Raw genomic sequence first — 21731 nt, forward strand, 5'->3', positions numbered from 1 at the left:
TCGGTTTTCCAAGGTGTGGTCCTAACAATAACTAATAAAAGTATTTGTCAAATTTAACTTGGTAGTGTCGTGGCCTCATGAAAGGGCAAAAACCTTCCCCCTTTGGCATGAAGATTTCTCCTACCCCAAAATATTTCCATCTCCCTTCCACTTATTAAAAAAGTAACTTAGAGGCTAGTATCGTGGCCTTATGGATGGGGGCTCTCTTTGATCTCTTAACAACTTGAATAGTTTAGTTTACTTTATCAAAGTGACAATCCAGCGTTTAGGAAAGGGTTAATTAAACGTGCAACAACACCTCCCAGGGCTGGGGCCTTATTGTTACTCCTATAAAATTATCACTGCAGCGAGTCCCTCGAGAGCTCTTGAGAGTAATAGCATCGTTATCACTAGAATTAATACTAATGCTCACTATACTAAGTACGGCTGTCTTATAGTTATCTTAAACCACAACTGCATCGTATATAACTGCAAAAGCAAGATCAACGGGAATTATGTGTACGTTTTGGGTTACATGTACTTGAGTATTCTTGGTTCCTGATTATAAAATGCTACCGTCGTTTTGAGTTAGAATGTAGTGTTTGGGAGCTTGTTAAGTTGAAGAGAAATGCTGAAGTGTGCAGCTTAGCGTTAACCAAAACTCTCCCTAAACACTATTTCTCTGTTATCTTCCTTACTTTCCTCTTGTAAGCGTGACGAAGGCATCATAGCCGCGTTTCCTCAGCCTATCCTATTGGTCACCAAAGACAAAGTCATAGAAATTTCACGAATATGATTTAGGAATCTCTGGTTTTACGGCAAGCACATCGGGTTCATTTTTAGGGAATAAGGTTGCCACTAAACTATATTCGAACTACCTAGTTAACGGATTCTTTTGACGTTGTCTGTGTCCATCTGTAAACTCTCCACCCTACCCAGCTCCTCCAGCGCGTATATCTCTGGGAACCAAAAGCCCTCTTGCTTGTAGTTTGCCAGCATATTTGACAGTTTGAAACCTTCGAAGCACTCCATTGGCGTTGTAGTAGCTTGTACGAGACAAAGCCTCTGCTTCCAACTTGCGCCTGATCCGAGGGCGGTACTCTCCTAGAATCTCTCGCATGTTTAATGAGAAGTCTTCCCTCCGCGTACACGAGCGACGCATATACATCTATTGTGCAAAATAAGGAGTCGACTGGTAGCTGGTAGCGCACTCACTATGTGTGATCTGCAGAGAGACGTACACCACATGAGAAAATATCATTAACACTCTAAATTCTCTGATCAACGCAGGAAGGAGCAGGTCAACACGCGTACATGTACAGGCTGTACTACAGCGGTATGTTGTCTTTGGAGGATGGGTACACCATCGGAACGTTCCAAAGGCATTTTTCACGAAAATCCCCCTTTGCGAAGCACACTAGCAGCCAGTATACAAACCCGCGTTCCTGGGAATCCTGGGAGCTTGGAGCTGCCGGCGCTGGCGGCGTAGGCGTGCTGCCGCCCCTGTGAAGACATAGCGAGCTTGGAGCTGCCGGCAGGCTATGGTGGCATTATAGTGCTGGTATCTTCATGTGACTTAGTATTCAAACGTTATTGCTGAACTAATCCTGCGTAGATTTGTGCACGTAGTAGTTATTTTTCACACTGCAGTGCATGGCCCCCATGGCTAGGACCACCTTCTGGTTGACGTTTGTCCTAACCGTCGCGTCGACGTTTTTTTGCTACGGTTTGCCATTACCCGCTCTCCGTCTCCGCCGACATAGTTGTGAAGCTGCAGAGCAAACTGAAGGTGGACACAATCTCGCATTTTGGCGTGATAACGGCACGGACAGTGCTTCAGCTCTAGATTCACAGTCCATCCAGTAGAAGGTTGCCCATCCTGGCGTAATTGACCGAGAACTGAGCTGCGACTTCCAAGGCTTCTTTCGATCGACCTCTTGTCGGAATGTAGAAGCGAGACGCTGCTTTGCAAGTACCCGGACGGTATTGCTGTCGCATTCGTCTACGAAGAAGCTGATGCTGTTCCGGTTAAAGGAGTGCTCGTGCAGGAGGTTACCTCGGCATAGAGCTGTTGTGCGAGTCAGAAGCCACTGTCGTCACTCTGCGAACGCTACGGGCGACATCGACTGGTGGCTACAGCAGTAGCGCGCCTGGTCAAGCCGTACAGCGAGTTTCAGCTTCCGCTTCTGTGAGTAGTCACGTTTGAAGTCTCTATTAAATGTCTCGCACGGGTTGTTTGTAGACGTGAACCCAACCGGTGTGCTGAATATCTGCCAGTTGCCGAAGCTGCCCTGAAGCCATTGCTTCCTCATGTAAGTCGCAAGTTGTCGAGCTCCGGGGAGGACTTCCAACCAGCGAAAAGCCCCTCTTTTTGAGCTAAAAACTCTGCCTTCAATGTGGAAAAGTGAAGGTTAATAACTCTCTCTATACACCTCAGCCACTTTATCACCATGGAGTTGATGAGTCCGTTCCTTAAGCAAGACGGACCGTAGGTGTACTCCGCCCCTCCACCAAACACGTTCTTGACACCGTTGAACTGCGCTCTATCGGCATCGCCCATTACAAACCGCACATTTAGTCGCTTCCCTACGACTCGGGCTTACACAGTGGTCAGTGCGGCAAGCACGTCCGTGTAATGCTGTTCTTCCAACTAAAAAGCGCGAGCAAATGGAACTTCCTTGACCCGTCGGACATTCCGCATACAATCATCGGGTAGCTAGCCTGAGCTAGCTTGAAGGTCGCGTCGATGTGAAATATGAAGGCAGTAGAATCACGGTCGGCCGAGCGTAGCAGCGCTTTAGTTGAAACGCCAACTAGGAACGAATCCTCGTCGGTGCTATCACCTGTAATCAGGGGTTCCGAAAATGCTACTGTTATTTGGTTCGTGAATGCAGCAATACAAATAACTTTGCATGTCTTCCTTCCAGAGTTGACTGCAATAATTGGATTTATTGCAAGAAATACATAGACGTTTGTGTGTAGTATGAATATTGTGAGCTTATTGCGTGCCACGGACGACCTTGCGCACCGTTGCTGCGCTCCAGTACGAGCGGTTCACCTTCAGGAAGAGGATACTTTCTACATTTAATGGAGTCATGGCTTGACAGTGCATACCAACTACTGCCTTCGCTTGACTAAAGAATCTCTCGACGACGTTCGAAGTCGGAGTGATCACAGCTATCTGATCGTTAAAGCGTGAAGTAGCTTGACGAAGCCGTCTCGCACGCTCGAGCGTAACAGTGGCGAAACCTTCATCGAGCGACGTTGTCTCCGAAGAACTCGACAGTGGGGCTGCTCCCGCGGCCAGCGGCTCCAGCATAGCCTTGTCGTCGTCACTCAGCGCGCCTTCACGACCCAGCAGCACACTCACACAAGCTCGTGCGAAAACAGGGCTCTTGACGATCGCTGCATTAGCAGCGAGGTAGTGGGCGACTTCTGGCGTCTGTGCAATGAGCGCGTCAAACAGGTCGCGCACGTCGAGTAGTGTTACCGTGTCTGCACTTTGCAGCCTCTTCGAGGTTGACTCGAACATCTTGAGGTTGGCGAGGATCGACTTCAGCTGCTTCTCCTCTCGCCGGGTTGGCAGAAACCCAGTTAGCTCGTCCTCGTCGTCGTCACTAAGAAACTCCTTCAGCTCGAAGTATCTGTTAACTATAGCAAAAGTAGATGACCAGCGAGTGTCCTGTCTAGGAACAGGTCGAAGGAGTGTTTTTCGACTAGCACAAAATAAGCACATTAAATTTCAGAACACACATAATCATAGATTAAACTCACCGAAATTTTGCAGACACCAGCAGCAAATTTTTCACCTTGTACATCAACTTCTGTATCTTATCGAGTAGCTTGTCGTCGCCAGCGAGAAGTAAGTTCACCGCTAGGTTCAGACGATGGCTGGCACAGCCCACCATCGGAACCTGCAGCTGATCAGCGACAGCACCGTTCACGGAGCAATTATCTCCGACAATGTAAGCGATACTGGCTTTGCTCCGGCCATAGTAGGAAAGAATGACGTCCAGGATCTTGACGTTGCTGCTGGCAGTGTAGTCGCGGATATCATCATCAATAATTGGCGCTATAGCGATCACAATGGTCTGCATCTTGCCGTCGTGGCGAAAGGACGCAAAGACTGCGACACAATGCTCCGACCGGAAAGTCCACCCGTCAAAAATGATACCAAACGACTTAGGCATGATACCAGCGATTACAGTTTCGACTTCACGGACTAACAGTCGCATGTACTTCACCAGGCTGTCCGTCGAAAGGCTCCCAATCTTAACGTAGTTAGAAGCAGCACTAGTCTCACAGAATGAGAAGGGCAAGTTGCACGAGAGCACCATGTCGATCCAAGACCTTGTGGGTCTTGTCGTCGATAAACCCATCCAACGTGCCAGTACTTGTGCTGGCGCTGGTCATCTCGGCGACAGAGTTCGTGTGCCACATGAAGACGTGACCAAGTAGATTGGTGTAGCCAGTGTTGGGCTCCATTCGGCGCTGAACACCGCAGCGGCATACGTATACTGCAGTAGGCTCTCCATCATCGTCGAGTACAGCCTTGAAGTAGAAAGATGACACTTGCTTTGATGTGAACGGGTCTGTGTGGACCTTCTTTTTCGGCGGCTTGGCCTTCTTCGCCTTCTTCGGCGCTCGTGAGAGCGCTGAAGCGGGCTTTCGACGTGGCTTGGCACGCTACGCGAGGTCTTGGCAGGCATCGCGTTGAGTAGAGTAGACAATTGGCTGTATGAGAGCTACTCAAAGTGAAAATACACGGATTTAGGAGAGTTCATGGCCAATAAATCGATGGACGTGCTCCATCCAAGCAATAGCGACCTGTGGGCCAGTGATTGCGGTTCGGCTCGTCAAACTGAACCGCCCAGAGACTGCAAGTAGAGTTATTGGAGATGAAGAGCACCAAAACAAATATTTCAGCATGTCAAAGCAAAGCCGAAAATAAATAATTTTTAACCAAAATACAAAAGTATTTAATTAAAATTGTATTTTCGGAATCCCTGCTCCAGGCACGTGAGCTTCTTGTCACGCCAGGTGGCGTGCGGTTCTACAGCCTTACACTGGTCGCACGAGCATTTCATGAGGGTGCAGCGCATGGAATAGGGAGCTGCTGACATACAGAATGTGCACGGTGCAAGCTGGCTCTTCACTGCCTTGTAAGCTTTCATTGTCTATAGCAGCATATTGCTGTCGTCCACGGACAAGTCGCAGGCAAGAAGGGTCCAGTCGAGTGTGCGAGGCATTACTAGGAATGATTGTTGGAGCAAGGGGTGATGGGCTTCTTCTTTGGAGGGCAAATTGCGGAGTAGATGACTGGTCGGTAGAGATTTCGCTTTTGTGTGTTCATCATGGCAATATGTGTGCTATATACAGATATTTTGTGTTTTCTCATAATATAAAGTGCTCCTTCCATTTTTGTTGTGAAAATCTACAGTTGTTGTGATTATCAAATTTTTTTACGGTGCTGGTGATGCTTTGTCACACCACATTCCCTGAAACTTTGATTAGCCTGATATGTACAGTAGGTGCGCTAGTGTGTTTGCACCTGCGAGGCTTTTCAACGAGTCAAATCGTCTCTGATGCCCACTGACGCACTTGGCCTCTTCCTGCTGCCACGCATCTTCGTGCTTAGCGTCGATGTACTTCCACTTCGATCTGTCGCTCGACTTGACTGGACGATGCATGGATGTGCTAGTCTTTGACGACCGCTTCAGCTACATAGCTCACATTTATACTCATTTCAGATTTGATCACCGCGGAGGCGTCCGCGGTACACTTCGTTGACGTTGGTCAGAGTCGATCGTCTCCGACCGCGCCCACGCTTCGCACCAGCGTTTTCTACCGAGCCTCTTCAAACTGTTCGGCACGAATCTGCTGATGTCGACAGCGGCGCATCCAGAGACGGATGGACAGACTGAACAAGTCAACCGGATCCTTGAAGACGTGCTGTGCATCTAGACTACTTCGTTAACGAGCTGGAACGCGTTCCTGTCCCTTGCTGAAATTGCGTTCATTCAACGGGCCCGACACAGTTCTTTGTGTATAACGCTCATCACCTACATGCTCACAAGCACAGCGCTTCTCACTGAAGCTCACCTCACGGACTCTGGTGCGTCGTGGGATACCCTGCTGTTGCTGTGCGTCGTATGTGATGCTGCTGAACGCTGAAAGTTTGGATAGTGGCAAGCGACTGCAGCACTACAGAATTGTTTATGCCGCGAGAAACACTTTTGATACATGAATGCTAACTCAGGTTACAAATTATCGTGGAAAAAATCCATTGCGGGCTGTTCATACGAGGTATTTCCAGTATTAATATGAACCCATTTCCGATTAAACTCTCTGGCATCAGCGCTGAGCAGAGGTCGCAAACGCAAAATTCTGGTAAGCTATACCCGTCCTTCTGAGAAAGTTTTGGATAACCGTGATCAGTCGTTAGCTGACCGGATGTTTAGAATGAAACGTGTTAAGAAAATCCCAGTATATCTGCAATACTCACCATCCAGTTCTCGTAAAAGTAGAGTGAGGGGTGACACGGAAAAAAAAAGCTGGGGAAAGGAACAATAACGACGAAAAACGTAGAGCTAGAAAGACAATCGGAAAGAAAGGTCAGAACTAGTTTTTAGGTTGCGTTGCTCCCACCAACACCACTATTTCTCGTCATCTAGTGGTTGCCAAACGTGGCATCGCAAATAGAATTGAGCGAGGCTGCAGCCAAGTTGACATCCACTTCTTCCTCTCCGTGTAGGAAAGCACGCGCTTCAGCAGGCGAGACGTCGACACTGGGATCTTCCGCTGAGCTCAAGAAGCTGATGTCCACAGTCTTGACAGTCTTCCACGCTTCGGAATCTTCCGACAAGACCGTCTTTAACTTTGTCAGAAACTCATTAAACTGAGCGGAATATTGAATCTCCGGACTGCGTTTACGGAAGTGACTCAGACCAGGGTAGCGGCCACCAATGTACTTGCCCCACTCATACGCTGTCGAGTCATTAAAAGCGGCTCCTTCGTGCCATGTCATCCACCACTAATCCAGTTACCCCCATGCAGGCACTAGAACCATCAGGATACCGTAACTGGCAGCGCGCTCCACAGCCCAGTCGATGAGTTCGAAGTATGCTTCATTCGGCTGCATCGTGTAGGAGTTGATGAACGGCAGATCTCCGTAAAAATTGGGGCGCGTGGTTCCGTTATTCTCTAAGATTAATGCTGACTTTGAGTCTTTGGTTGAGTCTTCTCAGTCGAAATTGAGTCGTAGACAACAACTCACGACTGCGGATACTGGGATGGAGACGCAGATGGAGAAGTTCTTCAGTCAAAGTGGCTCTGAGGTCTTCCCCCCTTGCAGTGTGTCCCAAAGATCCTTGGTGGTGATACCAACTGTCTTTGGGCCCGTAACCTGATGGAAGCAAGCATATCGTATTCTGCTAACCCCGTAGTAGACCCAACTACTTTGGTAGGCACCATTGAGGACACAACGCACCTTTGGGTGAACATGCGTTCCGGTGTGAAGGACGGTGAGGCTGTCCAAGGGTACGAAGCTGTTGTGCTGTTCCACCCTACTTCTGGTAGAATCGCTAGACCAGTGAGTACTCCGGAAGCGATCGGCCACCTCATGTTACCGAAGGAAGAAGACCGAGTGTCAATTGACGCAGTGCAGTCCGGTCACGCCACGCCCGAGTCTCTTGGATCCTTCACCCCATACGAGGCCGGAGACTCAACTAAGAACTACAAACTCATTGCGAAGATGCTCGACGGCTTCACAGGCCCGGTGCTTGGTCTGGAGAACCACTACGAAGGAGGCCACTACAACTTCGACCCCAGCTTTCCGGTCTGGAATGCTTCAGAAGTACGGACGGGTCTCTATAACGGCGTCTACAGTGGAGCTGCCGGGTTCACGTACGGTGCCAACAGCGTGTGGCAAATGTACGAGCCCGCCGCTGATCTTCTTCGTGCCAGTGACTATTACGAACCTTCGGTGAACCAAAATGTGTCGGGCTCGTGGCGTCGCGATATCTTCTTTGAAGGCGCCACGCAGATCCAGCACGTCACCAAGCCTCTGCAAAATCTTACCATAGAACAACTCGAGCTTCTGGAGCCTGGTCGTCAGCTTTTGGCCAGCCCCAACGGACATACAGACGTGGCTGTGAATGCATACGATGGTACCCGATTCATTTCCATGTAGCGTTGAAAACTAACGATCGGTACTACGTGTACACTGGTCACGGAGGTTCCTTCAGCCTGAACCTGGGCAATGGATTGGCTCGCTCGGGCACAGCCCGTTGGTTCTCTCCACGCGACGGAGAATACTACGCCGACTCAGTGGTGGATGTGAACGCCAACAACGCGTTTATTGACTTCATCCCTCCTTCGGGAGGTGGTGTTGACAATGCCTGGCTGCTCGTCCTGGAGTCCTCGGATTTAGAGGCCAGATACATGTAATCAAGAGCATAGTGTTATGACTTCTGCTTAAAGCCGAGGCATCTCAGCCCTGCCAAGCAGCGTGAGAGTCCACATTGCAATTGGTGGAAGCGTTCACGACAGCAGCGCCGTCTCAAGGTGAAGCCACTTGACGTTGAACTCGTTCGTTGTCACTTTGGGGCAGCTTCTGTGAATGCGTTGTTCACGATTATTATTGATTACGGGAATTCTGCCGTTCCAGTAATCCAACAGCCCACCAAATCTCACAGGTTATCCCGTCTCAAATTGTCGAACTGGGATTGGTCACGCGACATTAAGTAGTAATCAGCAGCATACAAAGTCCAAGTCAAAATTACCGCCGATTAGAACGACGCCGTCAGTACGAAATTTGACCAGTGCCTCGACGATGTCGGAGCCCGCTGCAGTTGATCCCGCGCCTTCCAGCGCCCCTCCTTCTACAGAACCAAAGCCCACTGTGTCGTCTACCTCTCCTGAGAGTCCCGCATCGATAGAGTCTCTATTGGCGGAATTACAGCTGGAACAAGTGGTCAAAACTTTGTGGCGCGCCACAAGCCACGAACCCGCTCGCTTCCGTCTCTCACCGTCACACTGCGTGGTTGAAGCCACCGGTAACAAGCAGCAGACGCTCAAGCTCTCGTGGGGCGATGTACTGGGCGCCCATGTGCTCACAGCGGACGGAGAGCTCGTCCAGACGCCTGTGGACGTGCAGAACGACAGGAAGTTCCTGTTGGGCGTCTTCGCCTGCATATGCAAGAGCCACAAGCCCAACACGTTGAAAAAGCGACGTCTGGAAGAGTTTTTCTTCAGATTTACAGGAGACCAGATGCAACAAGTGCTTAAACTGCAGAAAATCATCAACTTTGCGGCGGATCCGAGGAACCAGGAGAATGTCGAGAAACTGGAAAGTTTGGACCAGTTGGAAGTCGTCGAGCAGCCGCAGCGCAAATTCCTGGTGCTGGTGAACCCTGTGAGTGGACCGGGACGAGCGCAGCAGATCTACGAGAGCAAAGTGGCGCCTGTGCTTCGCTTCGCTAATGTAGAGACGGAGGTGAAGATCATGGACCACGCCAACCATGCGATGGAGATCGTCATGGACGTACCGTTGGGTGTCTACGACTGTGTGGTGGCAGTTGGTGGAGACGGGAGTCTGTACGAAAGTAAGTGCGGTTAGAGTGCAGTTGGGGTGTTGGTTAGAGTGTGAAGTTAGGGTGTTTTCTGATGATGCTGTAACTGTGTAGTTGTGCAGGGCTTGATGAAGCGCGCAGACTGGAACGATGCAATTCGACAGCCGATCGGCATCATCCCGGGCGGCTCCGGTAACGGTCTGGCGCACTCTATCGCTCACCAGAGTGAGGAGAAGGGCAAGCCAGTGAACGCTGCGTATATCCTGGCAAAAGGTTTGCCTCACGACTTGGACATCACGTCAGTACGCAACGGAAAGGAGACGACGTACTCGTTCCTGTCCCTTGAATGGGCCTCGATCGCCGACGTGGACATTGGCTCCGAGAAGCTACGTATGCTGGGCGGACTTCGCTTCACAGTCGCGTTCATCAATCAATTGGTGTTCCAAAGACCGGAGTATCCCGGTAAAATCTGGTATCTGGACGAAGAAGAGAGCCAGGGTCCGCCACGCTACTTTGATACGCACGATCCCAAGTCGAACGAACGCCCAGCTATGGATCTATTCGATGGGGATCAAGGTCCTCCGAAGGAGACTGAGCCGGAGGACTCGAAGGATGGCGAAGCTAAAGAGAAGAGAGAAAAGGGTAAATGGAAGGAACTGGACGGACATTTCCGTATCGTGTGGGTCATGAACGTTTCGCATGCAGCTTCGGACGCTCTAATTGCTCCTGGTGCAGGGTTTGATGATGGCTACAACTACATCACGTTCATGGATGGCGCTCACTCTCGTAAGGATCTACTGGCTATGATGCTCGCTATCGAGACGGGTGATCACATGGACAAGAAGGGGGTGCAGCAGGTGCGCACGCGAGCCTTCAAGCTTGTTCCAGAGCGATCCACCGACCTCATGTGCGTGGACGGAGAGGTGGTGGAAGGCCCGTACCTCGAGGCACAGGTCCACCGCGGCATGGCGCGTATTATGGCTGTCCCTCGTTGGCAGAGCAAGGAGTAAGTCACACTTGAGTTAAGTGCACGGCTAAGCATGCAGTACAGAACCAAACTGTCACGGATTAGGTGGATTAATCTCTTCGTAGTGATGCGTTTTCCCAGCAGTTTTTACAATTCAAATACGATCGTAACGCCCTTATATTGTTAGTGAGTCCGCCATATTTGGTAGTTAGATTGATCTGTTGAGTACTAAGGTGCTCTAAAAGAAGCATGGGTGGTGTGCTGAGCAACCAGGTGCCTGTGCCCGATGAGCGCATGCAGCAGATGATCACGAAGCTCAAGCGTTCGTGAATAGATTACTGAGAGGAGACGGTATTCTCACGACCACTAACGTATGCTTGGTTAACGATACTGTAGTCACAGCCAAGGATCTCACTGTGCTCTACGGCAAATTTGCTCGCTACGATAAAGAGGTTAACATTAGGCTTTCTTCATATGCATTTTTGTTGTTGTTGTTTTCTCATTTAAGATATGGACTTGTTTTTTTTTCTGCAGTACTTGGAAAGCGCAGTAGAGAGTGTAACAGGGGGTGTATGGAGAACTGACTGTTCTTTTTTGATTCAGCAAGAGCGGTACAATCGACCGAACGGAATTCTACGCCTCCATCGACGAGAAGCATTCTCCGTTTGGTGATGCCATCTTCGCCCTCATCGGTGCGGTATTTAATAACAAAATCCACTTCATGGCAGAATTTTTTTTAATCATACTACTTCTTGTTGCAATAGACGAAGACAATAGTGGAGTCCTGGACTTTAGCGAGTACGTCGAAGCCCTGGGAAAGTTCTGCCTGTTGAATAAAGAGGACATGCTTAAATGTAAGCTCCATCGTCTTTACAAAAGCCACTACAGCCGCTTACATTATTGACGATCTCCTTGCGGTAGTTTGCTTCAACGTATTCGATGATGACAAGAACGGCACAATTGAGGGCCAAGAGCTGACAAACTTGTTAGAAATTTTGCACGAAGACGAGCAAACGAGCAACATGAAGCATGCACTTAAGACCTTCGACTTTAATGGAGACGGGAAGATCGATTTCGGCGAGTTCAAGCAGCTCCATTCACAGTTCCCAAGTCTGTTGTATCCTGCATTCCGTATCCAACAGAACATGAAGATCTTCACACTTGGAGAGAAGTGGTGGGAGCGAAAGATCGAGGAACTGGCCTCCGAGCACTACGAAAAGCTCGCGCAACAAGCAGCAGCAGGAAACGTCGAAGATATGAGTGACGAGGCCCAGAGAGCGAGGAAGGAAGAGATGGAGCGTACTGCCAAGCAGAAGCGACAAGAACAGGCGGCTCGTATGCGAATGGGGTGTTTGTACTATACTTGCTGCCCGTGTCGACGAAAACTCTACATTATCGAGGACGACGAGTCCAGCGACAGTGACAGCGACTCGGACGAAGAGCGAGCTCGACGCAAGCAGAAGGCAGCAGCCACGAACGTCAAAAAGGGTGGCAAGAAGCAGAATATCGTCCCAGTTGGGCCGCGTAAGCCTCTGAGTCAGGAAGAGCGTCTTGAACGAGCACGGAAAAGAAGACTGCGGGATATGCAGGATCGACCCACGCGCAAGGATTGATACCGAAGACTTGAGCAACATGTCGAACATTTCATCGGCTGCAAGAACCAGAAACTATCATTATTGTCGCAGTGAGCAATACTGCCCACATTATCTTTTCAGACCAAATCCGTGGTGCCGGGTGACACACCGTATCATGCACGCTTTGCATTAATCTCATGTTGAAGTGATTAAACGCAGCGACTAACGGGCCAGAGACCGAGGGATCCACCATAGAGCTTACCGTCTGCCGTGAGTTCAGACTGCCAATGCATCTAGCCATGAAATGCATTAAAAGAGAGACAGCCCAAAGTTTCCGAGCATTGCCGTCTGCCTGCTCGGAGATGGACATTCTTGGCGCGTTCAAGTCCATCGTTAGCAAAAATACTCGCACACACACCAAAGAAACGTTAATTAACTGTACGTCACGATAATACGGCAGTCTTCTATAAACTTTATTAAAGTTAAGGTAAACTTCAACGGCACCCTCTGCCACCTGCGAAAACCTTTAAAATGATTAAAATGTTCCATTTCTGAATTTGTCAAGTATCGCTTAAGTGTCTTCGGGTCGGCGTTTTTTTCGCCAGGGTGAGATGCTGGTGCTGTTGCTCTCGTCGCTGCTGGCCCACGTGGTAATAGCAGCCGATGACGACGCCACAATCCCCTTCAACTCGTGGGGGAACACCGCGGACACGCTGCAGTATGCGCTCGCCTTCATCGTCGTGCTCGTGGCCGCGCACCCGCTCGGTCTCTTCTTCCCCAAACTCTTCCAACTGCCGCTAATCACGGGATATTTAGTGATCGGGATCATTGCAGGACCATTTGTGGCTAATCTACTGCCCAAAGAGCTGGTGGACATGCTGTCGACGTACGTGAGTGCATTGGCATTGTCGTTTATCTCGTTCCAAGCCGGACAGGAGATTTATCTACCGGAATTGAGACCGCAACTCAAGCAGATCTTCATTCTCCTCAGTGTACTTTACATTGTGGCCATGATCGTCCTCACAAGTGTACATTTACTGGCCAATAACGCCTTCTTCTATGACGACTTTATCACGAATTGCCAACTGGGTATCGCTCTCATGTTCGGCTCCATCTCCGTACTGGGCTCGCCCGCGACGGTGATGGCCATCAAGATCGAGCTCAACAGCGTCGGCCCATTCACAAATCTCATGCTTGGGGCCACGATGACAGCGGAATTCGTGGTTTTAGTGTCCTTCTCTATCTCACGGATCATTTGCTCTATTTACTGCGCAGACTTGAGTGTATCCGTGGGGAATCTGGTCTTCACATTGGCCATTGTGGCGTCTAATCTATTGCTTGGAGCCCTGCTGGGCCTCGTTATCATCCTCATCTTCCAGATCCCTGGAAGCGCAGCAGAAGAGCACATGGATCTACACGACCCGACGTCCATCACTGCGTCCAACTACAGTCAGTACAGAGACCTGGAAGCAGCTACGGACCCTGATAGAATGCCGCACCCACACAACGCCTACGTGGAAGCCATCGACCGAAGACGTACCAAACGACCAGAGTTCTGGACAACACGCGTGTCTCTGTATGTCAAGGGCTTCCTATGGCTCACAATGGGCTACGTGTTCTACATTTCTACTACGACGATCAGTGAGGCCACAGTGGCTTCGTACGGCTTGTCATGGGAAGTGAAATTCGAGCCTTTACTGGTTCTCATGGTGGCGTCCTGTCTCGCTGGCCACTACTCGTTGATTCGTCACGATATGCACGTGATCCTAGATACTGTGGCTCCGTACATGTTCCTGCCGTTCTTCGTCATGACAGGAGCGGCATTGAAGCTGGACAAAGTGGTGGACGCCATCCCGCTCATGAGTTTGTACGTGTGTTTGCGCTTCGTATCTGTCTTCATCGCGTGTTATTTCGGTGGTCGCTTCCTGCTCAAACTTCCACCAAGACAGTACAACAACCTCTGGCTTACAATGACACCCCAGGCCGGTGTTGCATTGGGTTTGGCTAATGAAGTCAAAGCGTTGAGTACTGAGCCGTGGGCTGCAGAGTTTGCAGCGACAATCGTAGCAGCGGTGGTGGTGAACCAGATCATTGGGCCAGTGTTGTGTGCCATTGGCCTCAGTCGAGCAGGCGAGAGCAAGTACGACCGAGTCGCTGAGGCCCAGCCTGCGGATGGCGAGACGTCCGAGAGCGACGGCAGCGCTCACGGTGGTCGATCTCTGCTTCATACTCGCAGTCGCCTGTCAAGTAGTAATATTACTCAAGGGAATGGCGATCCACGTGCTTTACTACCATTCTACAAGGTCAAAAGTGCTGTGGTTATCGGTGAAGACGAGGTGGCGTTCGAGATTGCGCTGGAATTGTCACTCTACGGAGCTCAAGTGAATGTGCCTCTACTGGACAAAGAGCAAGCGGAAAAGTGGCATTCTATCAACGAAACAATTCTCAAGCGGTCGGCGAAAGGAGAGCTGATTCAATACAAGAACAAGATCAAAGATCGAGAAAAGAACGACCAAATGTCGGCAGCAGACGTTCTCATCTTCACTGGGGACGGTATGCGGACTTTAGAGCACGTCCGGACAATGAAAGAACTGCTGGGAGAAGACCACCCGAGAATGATTGCAGTCATCCCTGACTGTACCTTCAGTAAAGAGCTCAAAGAGCTAGGAGTGTTGATCATCCAGCCTGCTATTGCACTGGCCAACATTGCGACTCGAATGGCACTGCTGGACCAGAAGCTGGCCGAGTCGCTGTCCCAGGAGATCAGCACAACGAGCGACTTCGCTACAGCCGCGTACTTTATGAACCGCGAGTCGGTACACTCGCTGTCCGAGATGCGACTCGATGGTCGTCGCTTGGCTCTCGGCCGGAGCGTCGTCAACCACCACTCGGTCAACTACGACAGACTGGCTGAGGCTCTGGCGGCTGAGAACCTTCCTATGCCTCCTCCTCCATCGCGTGTGTCAATGTTTGGTACTTCTGCTGCCGGGTTCGACCCGTTTGCTAGACGGGGTGATGGTATGTCGGCGTACGAGCATTTCGTGGTGCAAGACGAACCAGACGTCAATGATGACAACGGCCACGTCTTCAACGCGCAGTTTGTGCAGCGTTCGCCCCGTTTAGGCGTCTTCCCGTCACCACAAGGGAGCAATCCGTACTCATTCGTACGGTCTAGATCGTCCCGCAGTCCCGGGGGAGGTCGTCCTCGCATCAACTCGAGCACAGGAAGCGTCAACCGAGGACATCATCGCACGTATTCAGATGTCGTATGATGCGGAAGCGTTTTCTGTTACACTTTCCAACAGTAGAACACACATGAAGGGAATAAGTTAACAGATTATTAAGCAGAGACTACTTTAATAAGAATTCCAGATGGAACAAAGTCACTCAGCGACCAAAACAAAAGCAAAATACTTTTTTTTTTTACTACTACTGATACAAGTACTTATTGAGTACAGACATGTATCAGTAGTATGTTGTTTTGTGGCAAGCCAACACCGTTTCTTTTGCTGCGACAGTAAAAAATATGGCCTAAAAATCGTTGAGCCAAATTTTTTGCGCAATGTCTTTTTTCAGTAGATTTTCTCCTTAACTTACCTTCAGCATGGGCATAATCAATACTTCGAAATAAGAATATTCTGGTCAAGTTCTGATAAATTCATGGACGAAGCGCCGACTATTGCAGATTTGATTTTACATGAAGCGAGAGACTGTGATGATATTAAAAGTCATTAAGCGATATTTTTCTTGATTATATGGCACAAAGCGGCGGTGTGCTTGAGTGCATGTTGTTGTTCTTCGCTTACCACTCGTTTCGCTCTGTTTACAGTATTAATACTCGATGGAATCATCCGGCCACAGCAACAACTAGGTTCCTTTTATTTAGGTCGCTTTGAGACAGTGGCTTGGAATTTAACCAGCACGATGATGCTTTTCCGTTCTTGGGGAAGAAGTTCCGTGGGAGTGCGAAACATTCGTCGTGAAACGAAAAAAAATCATCCGATCTGATTATAGCTACTGCGGCGCAAGCTCAGAAACATGTTGTCTCGCACCCGCTTGTTGCAATACACAGCTTCAGAAATTCCAAACAGCACGCCATCAATGGCGCAGATCCCTCCGCAGACTGCGTATTACTTCGAGGAAGTACATTTTATATTGGTTTGCATTGATGCTACAGTGTGTTGGTCGAATGCGTTCTTTGTGTGCCAAAAGTACGCAAAGAATGGATCTGCACGCAAAGGCACGCGATGGTTGCAGTCAACTCAAACGCCACTTTGCTGACAGGAGTGTGCAGGAGCTTCGTGCAGGTTAATAATGTCGGCAGAACGTCCGTGCATGTTTGCTTTTCTGCACAGCGACCAAACTGATTTCTATTTTGACTCGCTACGCTGATCACTCAATGCCACGACCGCAGGTGAGTTGAAGTGAGCTCTACAGCGAATGGCTCCAGCGTGTACCAATCAATCTACCCGACCAACGTTCAGCACAGAGCGAATGCCGTCTACGCCAACGACGTAAGTCGCCATTGAGTCGCTCCACCGCGATCATCATCATAACCAGATACAGCAATGCTTACGAGCAAAACTTACCAGCATCAAAAACATCTATTGACGTTGCTGCGGTATCGAGCTCGACCACAATCACTTACACCCCCTTGTCGTCAACTTGCCATTATAACTTGGATTGAGTATAGATGGGACATTACCAACATTCCGACCTTCCAGCGATGGTCACACAGTGCATTCGCTCTTCCTTCCTAGTACACATAGGCGCAGAACCTGCTCACTCCACAACGTCCATCACACTAGCCAGAGCCTCCCGAACGCCATACACTCCATGCCCCGACCATTGGACTCCTCAGACTCGCCCTCCGATAGTGGCAGCTTCTTGTGCGAGCGCATCCAGCAGTTTCGCCAGCGTATGCGCAGTCGCTGCCTCGAGGCGCACAGAGCATCAGCCGCAGGCTCAGACGACGTCTCGGGCCTCCCGTGTCTTCTCCAGTCGTGGCGTAAGCGTATTGAGGCCATGGACGACGCAGAGCCGCAGCACAGACACAGAGGACACAGGAGACCGCGCTGTCCGTCGACAGAGAGTGACGAGTCGCCGTCTCCGCCCTCTGGATGCCCATTCCGCGGGCCTAGGATGCTACACCCGCGACTGGAGCGACAGCAGGCCGTGTGCTCGCTTTCTGGCATCTGGAGCGGCTTCACGTCGTCAAGTCCGCCGCCGTCGCCCGAGATTTACGCAAAGCCGAGACGTCGCCCACACCCGTACTCGAGATGCTACGCAAGGGAAGAGGACGACCCGAGGAAGTCGTCCGAATAGGAAGTTTTCCTGCAGCAGTGGTAAAATAAATAACGACAGATATTTATTTCCCTACGGACGTGTACACGTATCAGCTTTTTTTTTTTTAGCGGCTTCGATACACTTGATTCCAGGCTTGACGTAATCACGGATGGTACGACTTTCATTCTTTGCCACTTCCGTTTGCCAGCTTGAAATTTCTCGAACACATTAACCAAAATGCCCGCAGTTTTCTCCTCTTTGTTGGAATTTGTCGCGTGTAAATGACTTTGTATATGGGAACCGCGTCGTGGAGATCGACGAAGGCAGGAGACAATTAGTGTAATGGATAAATTCCGGCATGAAAACTTCGTGCAAGACGAATTTTCAACGTGGATGCCACAATTAAATGGATCGAACCTGCTGCACCGCTGCCAACGGTGATATTCACTTTATCACGGGTGCATTAGGCCTATCACTTAAGAACGCGAGCAAGAGATGATAGGAAACAGCCGAACGATCTTCTTGACAGCAACAAGTCTGTCAAAATCGATGACATTCTCTCGTTCAAGGAGGCAAATTGAGTCCTTCAAGCCATAAAGTGTGTCAAGCCCTGATGAATCTCTCGACGGGCTTCCCAACTACATGGAGAAGGTGCTTACAGCTGGTGAGGATCTGTTATACTGGCGCGAAGGAAGGTGCCTGCACCTCATTCTTTCCGTGCAGGCATATGAGAATTCTCGAAAAGCAAACGGTTGTGCACGAATACGTAATTTTTACTACTGCCCTTTATAGCTTTATTGGCGGCGAAGGCCTCGTGGACGTTGGAGGATTGATCAAACTGTACCGCAACCCTACAAGTATGTCTTTCTCAAGTAATCGATGAGATTGAACTCCGTCCATATTATCGATGGGAATTATGCACCCACCCGAGAAAGCTTGCCAAATGTTGTTGGTATGATTTACACTATGCTATCTAAAGACAACTCATTTGCGGCTTTGGTTGACTTGATCTGTAGGTGTCAGGAGAGTTTGCAACTAGCTAATTGCAAAAACAGATATTCATACTTAACTGCCCCGCAGTTTTTTAAGCCTTCATGTTCATTTAGATCAGAACACTGTGGCACAGGTCGTTAGAGCTACAGGCACTCCTGACAGGTTTTGCGGAAATGAACAGTGAAATTACGATGGAGGGGTTTCTTGGTTCACTTCGATACTCTTCTGTAGAGCCAGCTGACGATTAGTAGTAGTCCTCTCACGTGACTTTGCTGCAACATAAGACAGTGAACAGCCAAAACTTACGCGCTCTGACACCAGACTCAAACCTTGATGTAGAATCCTGTTAGTCACTCCGGAAATGGATATCCGCCGAGGGAGTAAAAATTCGCTAATAACGAGGAATAGAGGCACCTATTCTTCGGTGTGCCTGGAAACAGTCTATCGCTTTGTCTCGATGACATGCATATTTTGGAAACGAAACGCTTAGATAGAACCAGATCTATTGATTTGTAAATCGTTGGCGATGCTCTTGACAACTGTATCGAAGTGAAAAAAAAGCTGACTAAATGGCTATTGCCCATTGCAGATAGTTCTCAATCTTTTTTAGACCTCTAAAATAGACTTGAACTACAACTAAATCCGAATTTTCATGAGACATGCAATCTTGGTGTGCGGTCGGATTTGGCAGTCGTTTTTGCCCTTCTGGAAGGGCAATTCTGCGTTTCAAACTCACGGCAAGCATTTATGTAGGAGATACCAGTTTATCACTCAAATCATCAAGCTCGACAAGTGTATTTTATAAATCAGATTTAAGTCGTAAATGAGACCTGGCTAATTTAAACTCAAGTTTATAACCCAGATAATATACAGACCTGGGCCAAAATCTCTGCAATGAACAACAAATCATAATATATCTCAGATAATTTAGCTTTAAACGTTCGTATTGCCATCCTTGCATCGACAGATAGCTAAGTACATGGAGACACTCTCCTTACTGTAAAGATTATCCGTGCTCTTCCAATCACGGTAGTCGTCCAATCCAGAGCCAGGGAAGAAATCATCATATTGAAGCTCTCTCACTTCGTAAGTAGCGACCTCCTGATGCTGCAGCGCGCCATTACTACGTCCCTTAAGCCCGTCGGAAAGAGATTCATGTCGTCACAAGTGCCTCCCTTCCACCTCGCTGTGCCAGTTCACGACCTGGCGGAAGGTACGACTAGCAAGACCAAGACTTCTTTCAGCGGTACAACTCATGCGTTAATAACCTCCCCGTGATTTCTGCAGCCAAGGATTTCTATGGCACCAAACTAGGCTTCATCGAGGGACGCTCGTCCAAGCAGTGGCAGGTTCGTCTTCAGTCTGATTCTATCAAGTTCGTCGTACTGACCTCCGTTCCCCCGGAATGCTATGAAACGCTAAGGACTACAACATGTTCGGCCACCAGCTCGTTGTGCACCAAGCGACGAAGGACTACCGTGGCGTGGACTTCTTCAACCCCGTCGGTGCGTATTCAAAGTTATATTAGTTATCGTTCAGAACAGTCTAACGTCTAGACTATTCCTACAGATGCGGACGATGTGCCGGTCCCGCACTTTGGTGTGGCTCTGACAGTCGACGAGTTCCACGCCCTCTCGAAGCGTGTGCAGGGCCTCAACATCAAGTTTATCGTGGAGCCTCACCTCCGCTTCGCAGGCCGTAAGGGTGAGCAGTGGACCATGTTTTTCAAGGACCCAAGCGGCAACAACCTCGAGTTCAAGGCCATGACCAACCCAGAGAACCTGTTCGCCAAGTACGTCGAGGAGTGACTCACATGGCTCCGCAGTCTAAAAGGGTGTGCGTTTACCACCAAAACCTCATCGCTCGTAAAAGCAAAATAAAATACGAGATCTATATGGAATGGAGTGCTGATTTAGCGATATCACTAGACGTCGCCACCGTAAATAGCATCAGACTCGACTGTAGTGTTGTGAAGTACCTATAGCTAACCTGATCACTAATTAAGTTTCCACGACCAAATAGAAAACTCCAGCCACGACAGCATAATGCGCAGGTTTTACCTCACTCTCCCTGCCGGATGAGCTCACTGCATTAGCTCCAAATGCCTCACATTCTTCTCCATCAGTAAGACCCGCTTTGTTCATAATGTCTCCAACAAACTCGCGGAAAAAGTCAACACTCGTAACTCTAGGAAAATATTTTTAGCGACTTTTTTGCCTGAGGGTTCGTCATTGCTTTCAAAAGAGGGTTCAGAGGCTTTTTTAACCTGGGGTGGTTTCCCAATACGGGTAAGTTCCGTATTGACTCTAAGCGCCTTTTGTAGATCTCGTGCCACGCCGTCGCTGACAAAGCCACTGTTGCCAGGAGCAAATACTACGCGTAATAATGGTAGTGCACTTGCGTACGTCGACGAAAAAGCATCAACACACGCGAATCTTGGTCTCACTACTGCAAGGTGTTTGTATTGACCTCCAATACTATGGTCAAATTAGTGTGGCAAGTATATTCAGTAATGTACGAAACATACTTTCCGCGTGGCGTCCGAAATACGTTACTCTGGGTGCGGCACAGTGCTCCATGATAGTATCATAGCGGACATATTTTTTCCGCTTGGTACACTTGATGTGGCACGAACTTGGGTGCTTCGCTTTAGGCTGGGAGGACTGTCAAAAATAGCGTAGAAGTATTTTGCTCAGTTAACTAACTTTACCTTTTAAGAGCATTCGAGCATGCGCATGGTGCTTCGCGTACATCGTTTTGTTCTAAACGAGGCGAGCCAATCTAAACTAACACTACTTCGACATTTTGTTTTCTGTCCAACAGACGGTGTTAACTAAAACTGACAAAATTCTTGAACGCTCAACTACGACTCTGCGTAGGCTTTATCATAATAAAGTGAAAGCGTGAGAGCTGCTTCTTCGGCAGGTAGACCTGCCGAAGAATAGCAGCCTCCCGCCACAACTGAAGTAAAAAGAAACTGATGGTACTCATTAAGTTGGGTTGCACTGAATCCTCGAAACATTTTAGATTAACGCTAAATAGACGGCGCCTATGCTGTAATTGTGAGAAAGGAGGGAAAATCGAGACTGATATTCTTTTGGTTTAGCCAAGCACAGCAGTGCATCTACGTTGCAGTTCCACTCTGTGCCCTCGCGACATCACTCAGGGCACGGGGCGATTGCTGACACTTCCCCGCGACGCGTTGTCCTGAGTGAGGGGAAATAATCCGATCGCTGTGAAGTGCTCTTCAAACCGAGTCCGCCCTAGGGCCTTCGTAAATCCGTCTACTAGCATACTTGAGGTGGGGCAGTATTGAAGAACAACTTCTTTGCCACGAGCCGCGTCCTTGATCGAGTGGTA

General features: G+C 49.2%; 9 protein-coding genes across 9 annotated transcripts; 5 read left to right on the top strand and 4 right to left on the bottom strand.

The window, feature by feature from the left end:
* Nucleotides 1–861: 861 nt before the first annotated feature.
* Nucleotides 862–2745, bottom strand: PPTG_22753 (hypothetical protein; the record flags this gene model as incomplete). Its single annotated transcript, XM_008905995.1, has 4 exons — nt 2429–2745; nt 2145–2270; nt 1417–1518; nt 862–1083 (listed from the first exon to the last, which is right to left on the bottom strand). The coding sequence occupies exons 1-4, from the start codon at nt 2537–2539 to the stop codon at nt 862–864; spliced, it is 561 nt and encodes a 186-aa protein (XP_008904243.1). The 5' UTR covers nt 2540–2745.
* Nucleotides 2746–2977: 232 nt separating this feature from the next.
* Nucleotides 2978–5669, bottom strand: PPTG_10612 (hypothetical protein; the record flags this gene model as incomplete). Its single annotated transcript, XM_008905996.1, has 4 exons — nt 2978–3695; nt 3754–4227; nt 4283–4665; nt 5577–5669. The coding sequence occupies 4 exons, from the start codon at nt 5667–5669 to the stop codon at nt 2978–2980; spliced, it is 1668 nt and encodes a 555-aa protein (XP_008904244.1).
* A 980-nt stretch (nt 5670–6649) lies between these two features.
* PPTG_10613 (hypothetical protein) lies at nt 6650–7120 on the bottom strand (the record flags this gene model as incomplete). Its single annotated transcript, XM_008905997.1, has 2 exons — nt 6650–6990; nt 7057–7120. 2 exons carry the CDS (start codon nt 7118–7120, stop codon nt 6650–6652), a joined length of 405 nt encoding a protein of 134 aa, XP_008904245.1.
* A 267-nt stretch (nt 7121–7387) lies between these two features.
* On the top strand, nt 7388–8427 carry PPTG_10614 (hypothetical protein; the record flags this gene model as incomplete). Its single annotated transcript, XM_008905998.1, has 2 exons — nt 7388–8147; nt 8171–8427. The coding sequence occupies 2 exons, from the start codon at nt 7388–7390 to the stop codon at nt 8425–8427; spliced, it is 1017 nt and encodes a 338-aa protein (XP_008904246.1).
* Nucleotides 8428–8750: 323 nt separating this feature from the next.
* Nucleotides 8751–10716, top strand: PPTG_10615 (hypothetical protein). Its single transcript, XM_008905999.1, has 2 exons — nt 8751–9584; nt 9666–10716. The coding sequence occupies exons 1-2, from the start codon at nt 8813–8815 to the stop codon at nt 10559–10561; spliced, it is 1668 nt and encodes a 555-aa protein (XP_008904247.1). The 5' UTR covers nt 8751–8812; the 3' UTR covers nt 10562–10716.
* Nucleotides 10717–10767: 51 nt separating this feature from the next.
* On the top strand, nt 10768–12131 carry PPTG_10616 (hypothetical protein; the record flags this gene model as incomplete). Its single annotated transcript, XM_008906000.1, has 6 exons — nt 10768–10840; nt 10915–10970; nt 11053–11076; nt 11126–11210; nt 11283–11372; nt 11440–12131. 6 exons carry the CDS (start codon nt 10768–10770, stop codon nt 12129–12131), a joined length of 1020 nt encoding a protein of 339 aa, XP_008904248.1.
* A 522-nt stretch (nt 12132–12653) lies between these two features.
* Nucleotides 12654–15516, top strand: PPTG_10617 (hypothetical protein). Its single transcript, XM_008906001.1, has one exon. It carries the CDS (start codon nt 12704–12706, stop codon nt 15362–15364), a length of 2661 nt encoding a protein of 886 aa, XP_008904249.1. The 5' UTR covers nt 12654–12703; the 3' UTR covers nt 15365–15516.
* Nucleotides 15517–16227: 711 nt separating this feature from the next.
* PPTG_22754 (hypothetical protein) lies at nt 16228–17504 on the bottom strand. Its single transcript, XM_008906002.1, has 2 exons — nt 16682–17504; nt 16228–16593 (listed from the first exon to the last, which is right to left on the bottom strand). Exon 1 carries the CDS (start codon nt 17285–17287, stop codon nt 16892–16894), a length of 396 nt encoding a protein of 131 aa, XP_008904250.1. The 5' UTR covers nt 17288–17504; the 3' UTR covers nt 16228–16593; nt 16682–16891.
* Nucleotides 17505–19475: 1971 nt separating this feature from the next.
* On the top strand, nt 19476–20179 carry PPTG_10619 (hypothetical protein; the record flags this gene model as incomplete). Its single annotated transcript, XM_008906003.1, has 4 exons — nt 19476–19584; nt 19659–19720; nt 19795–19876; nt 19941–20179. 4 exons carry the CDS (start codon nt 19476–19478, stop codon nt 20177–20179), a joined length of 492 nt encoding a protein of 163 aa, XP_008904251.1.
* Nucleotides 20180–21731: the final 1552 nt, after the last annotated feature.

This window comes from Phytophthora parasitica (assembly GCF_000247585.1).
Source record: "Phytophthora parasitica INRA-310 unplaced genomic scaffold supercont2.22, whole genome shotgun sequence".
Taxonomy (NCBI): domain Eukaryota; phylum Oomycota; class Peronosporomycetes; order Peronosporales; family Peronosporaceae; genus Phytophthora; species Phytophthora nicotianae.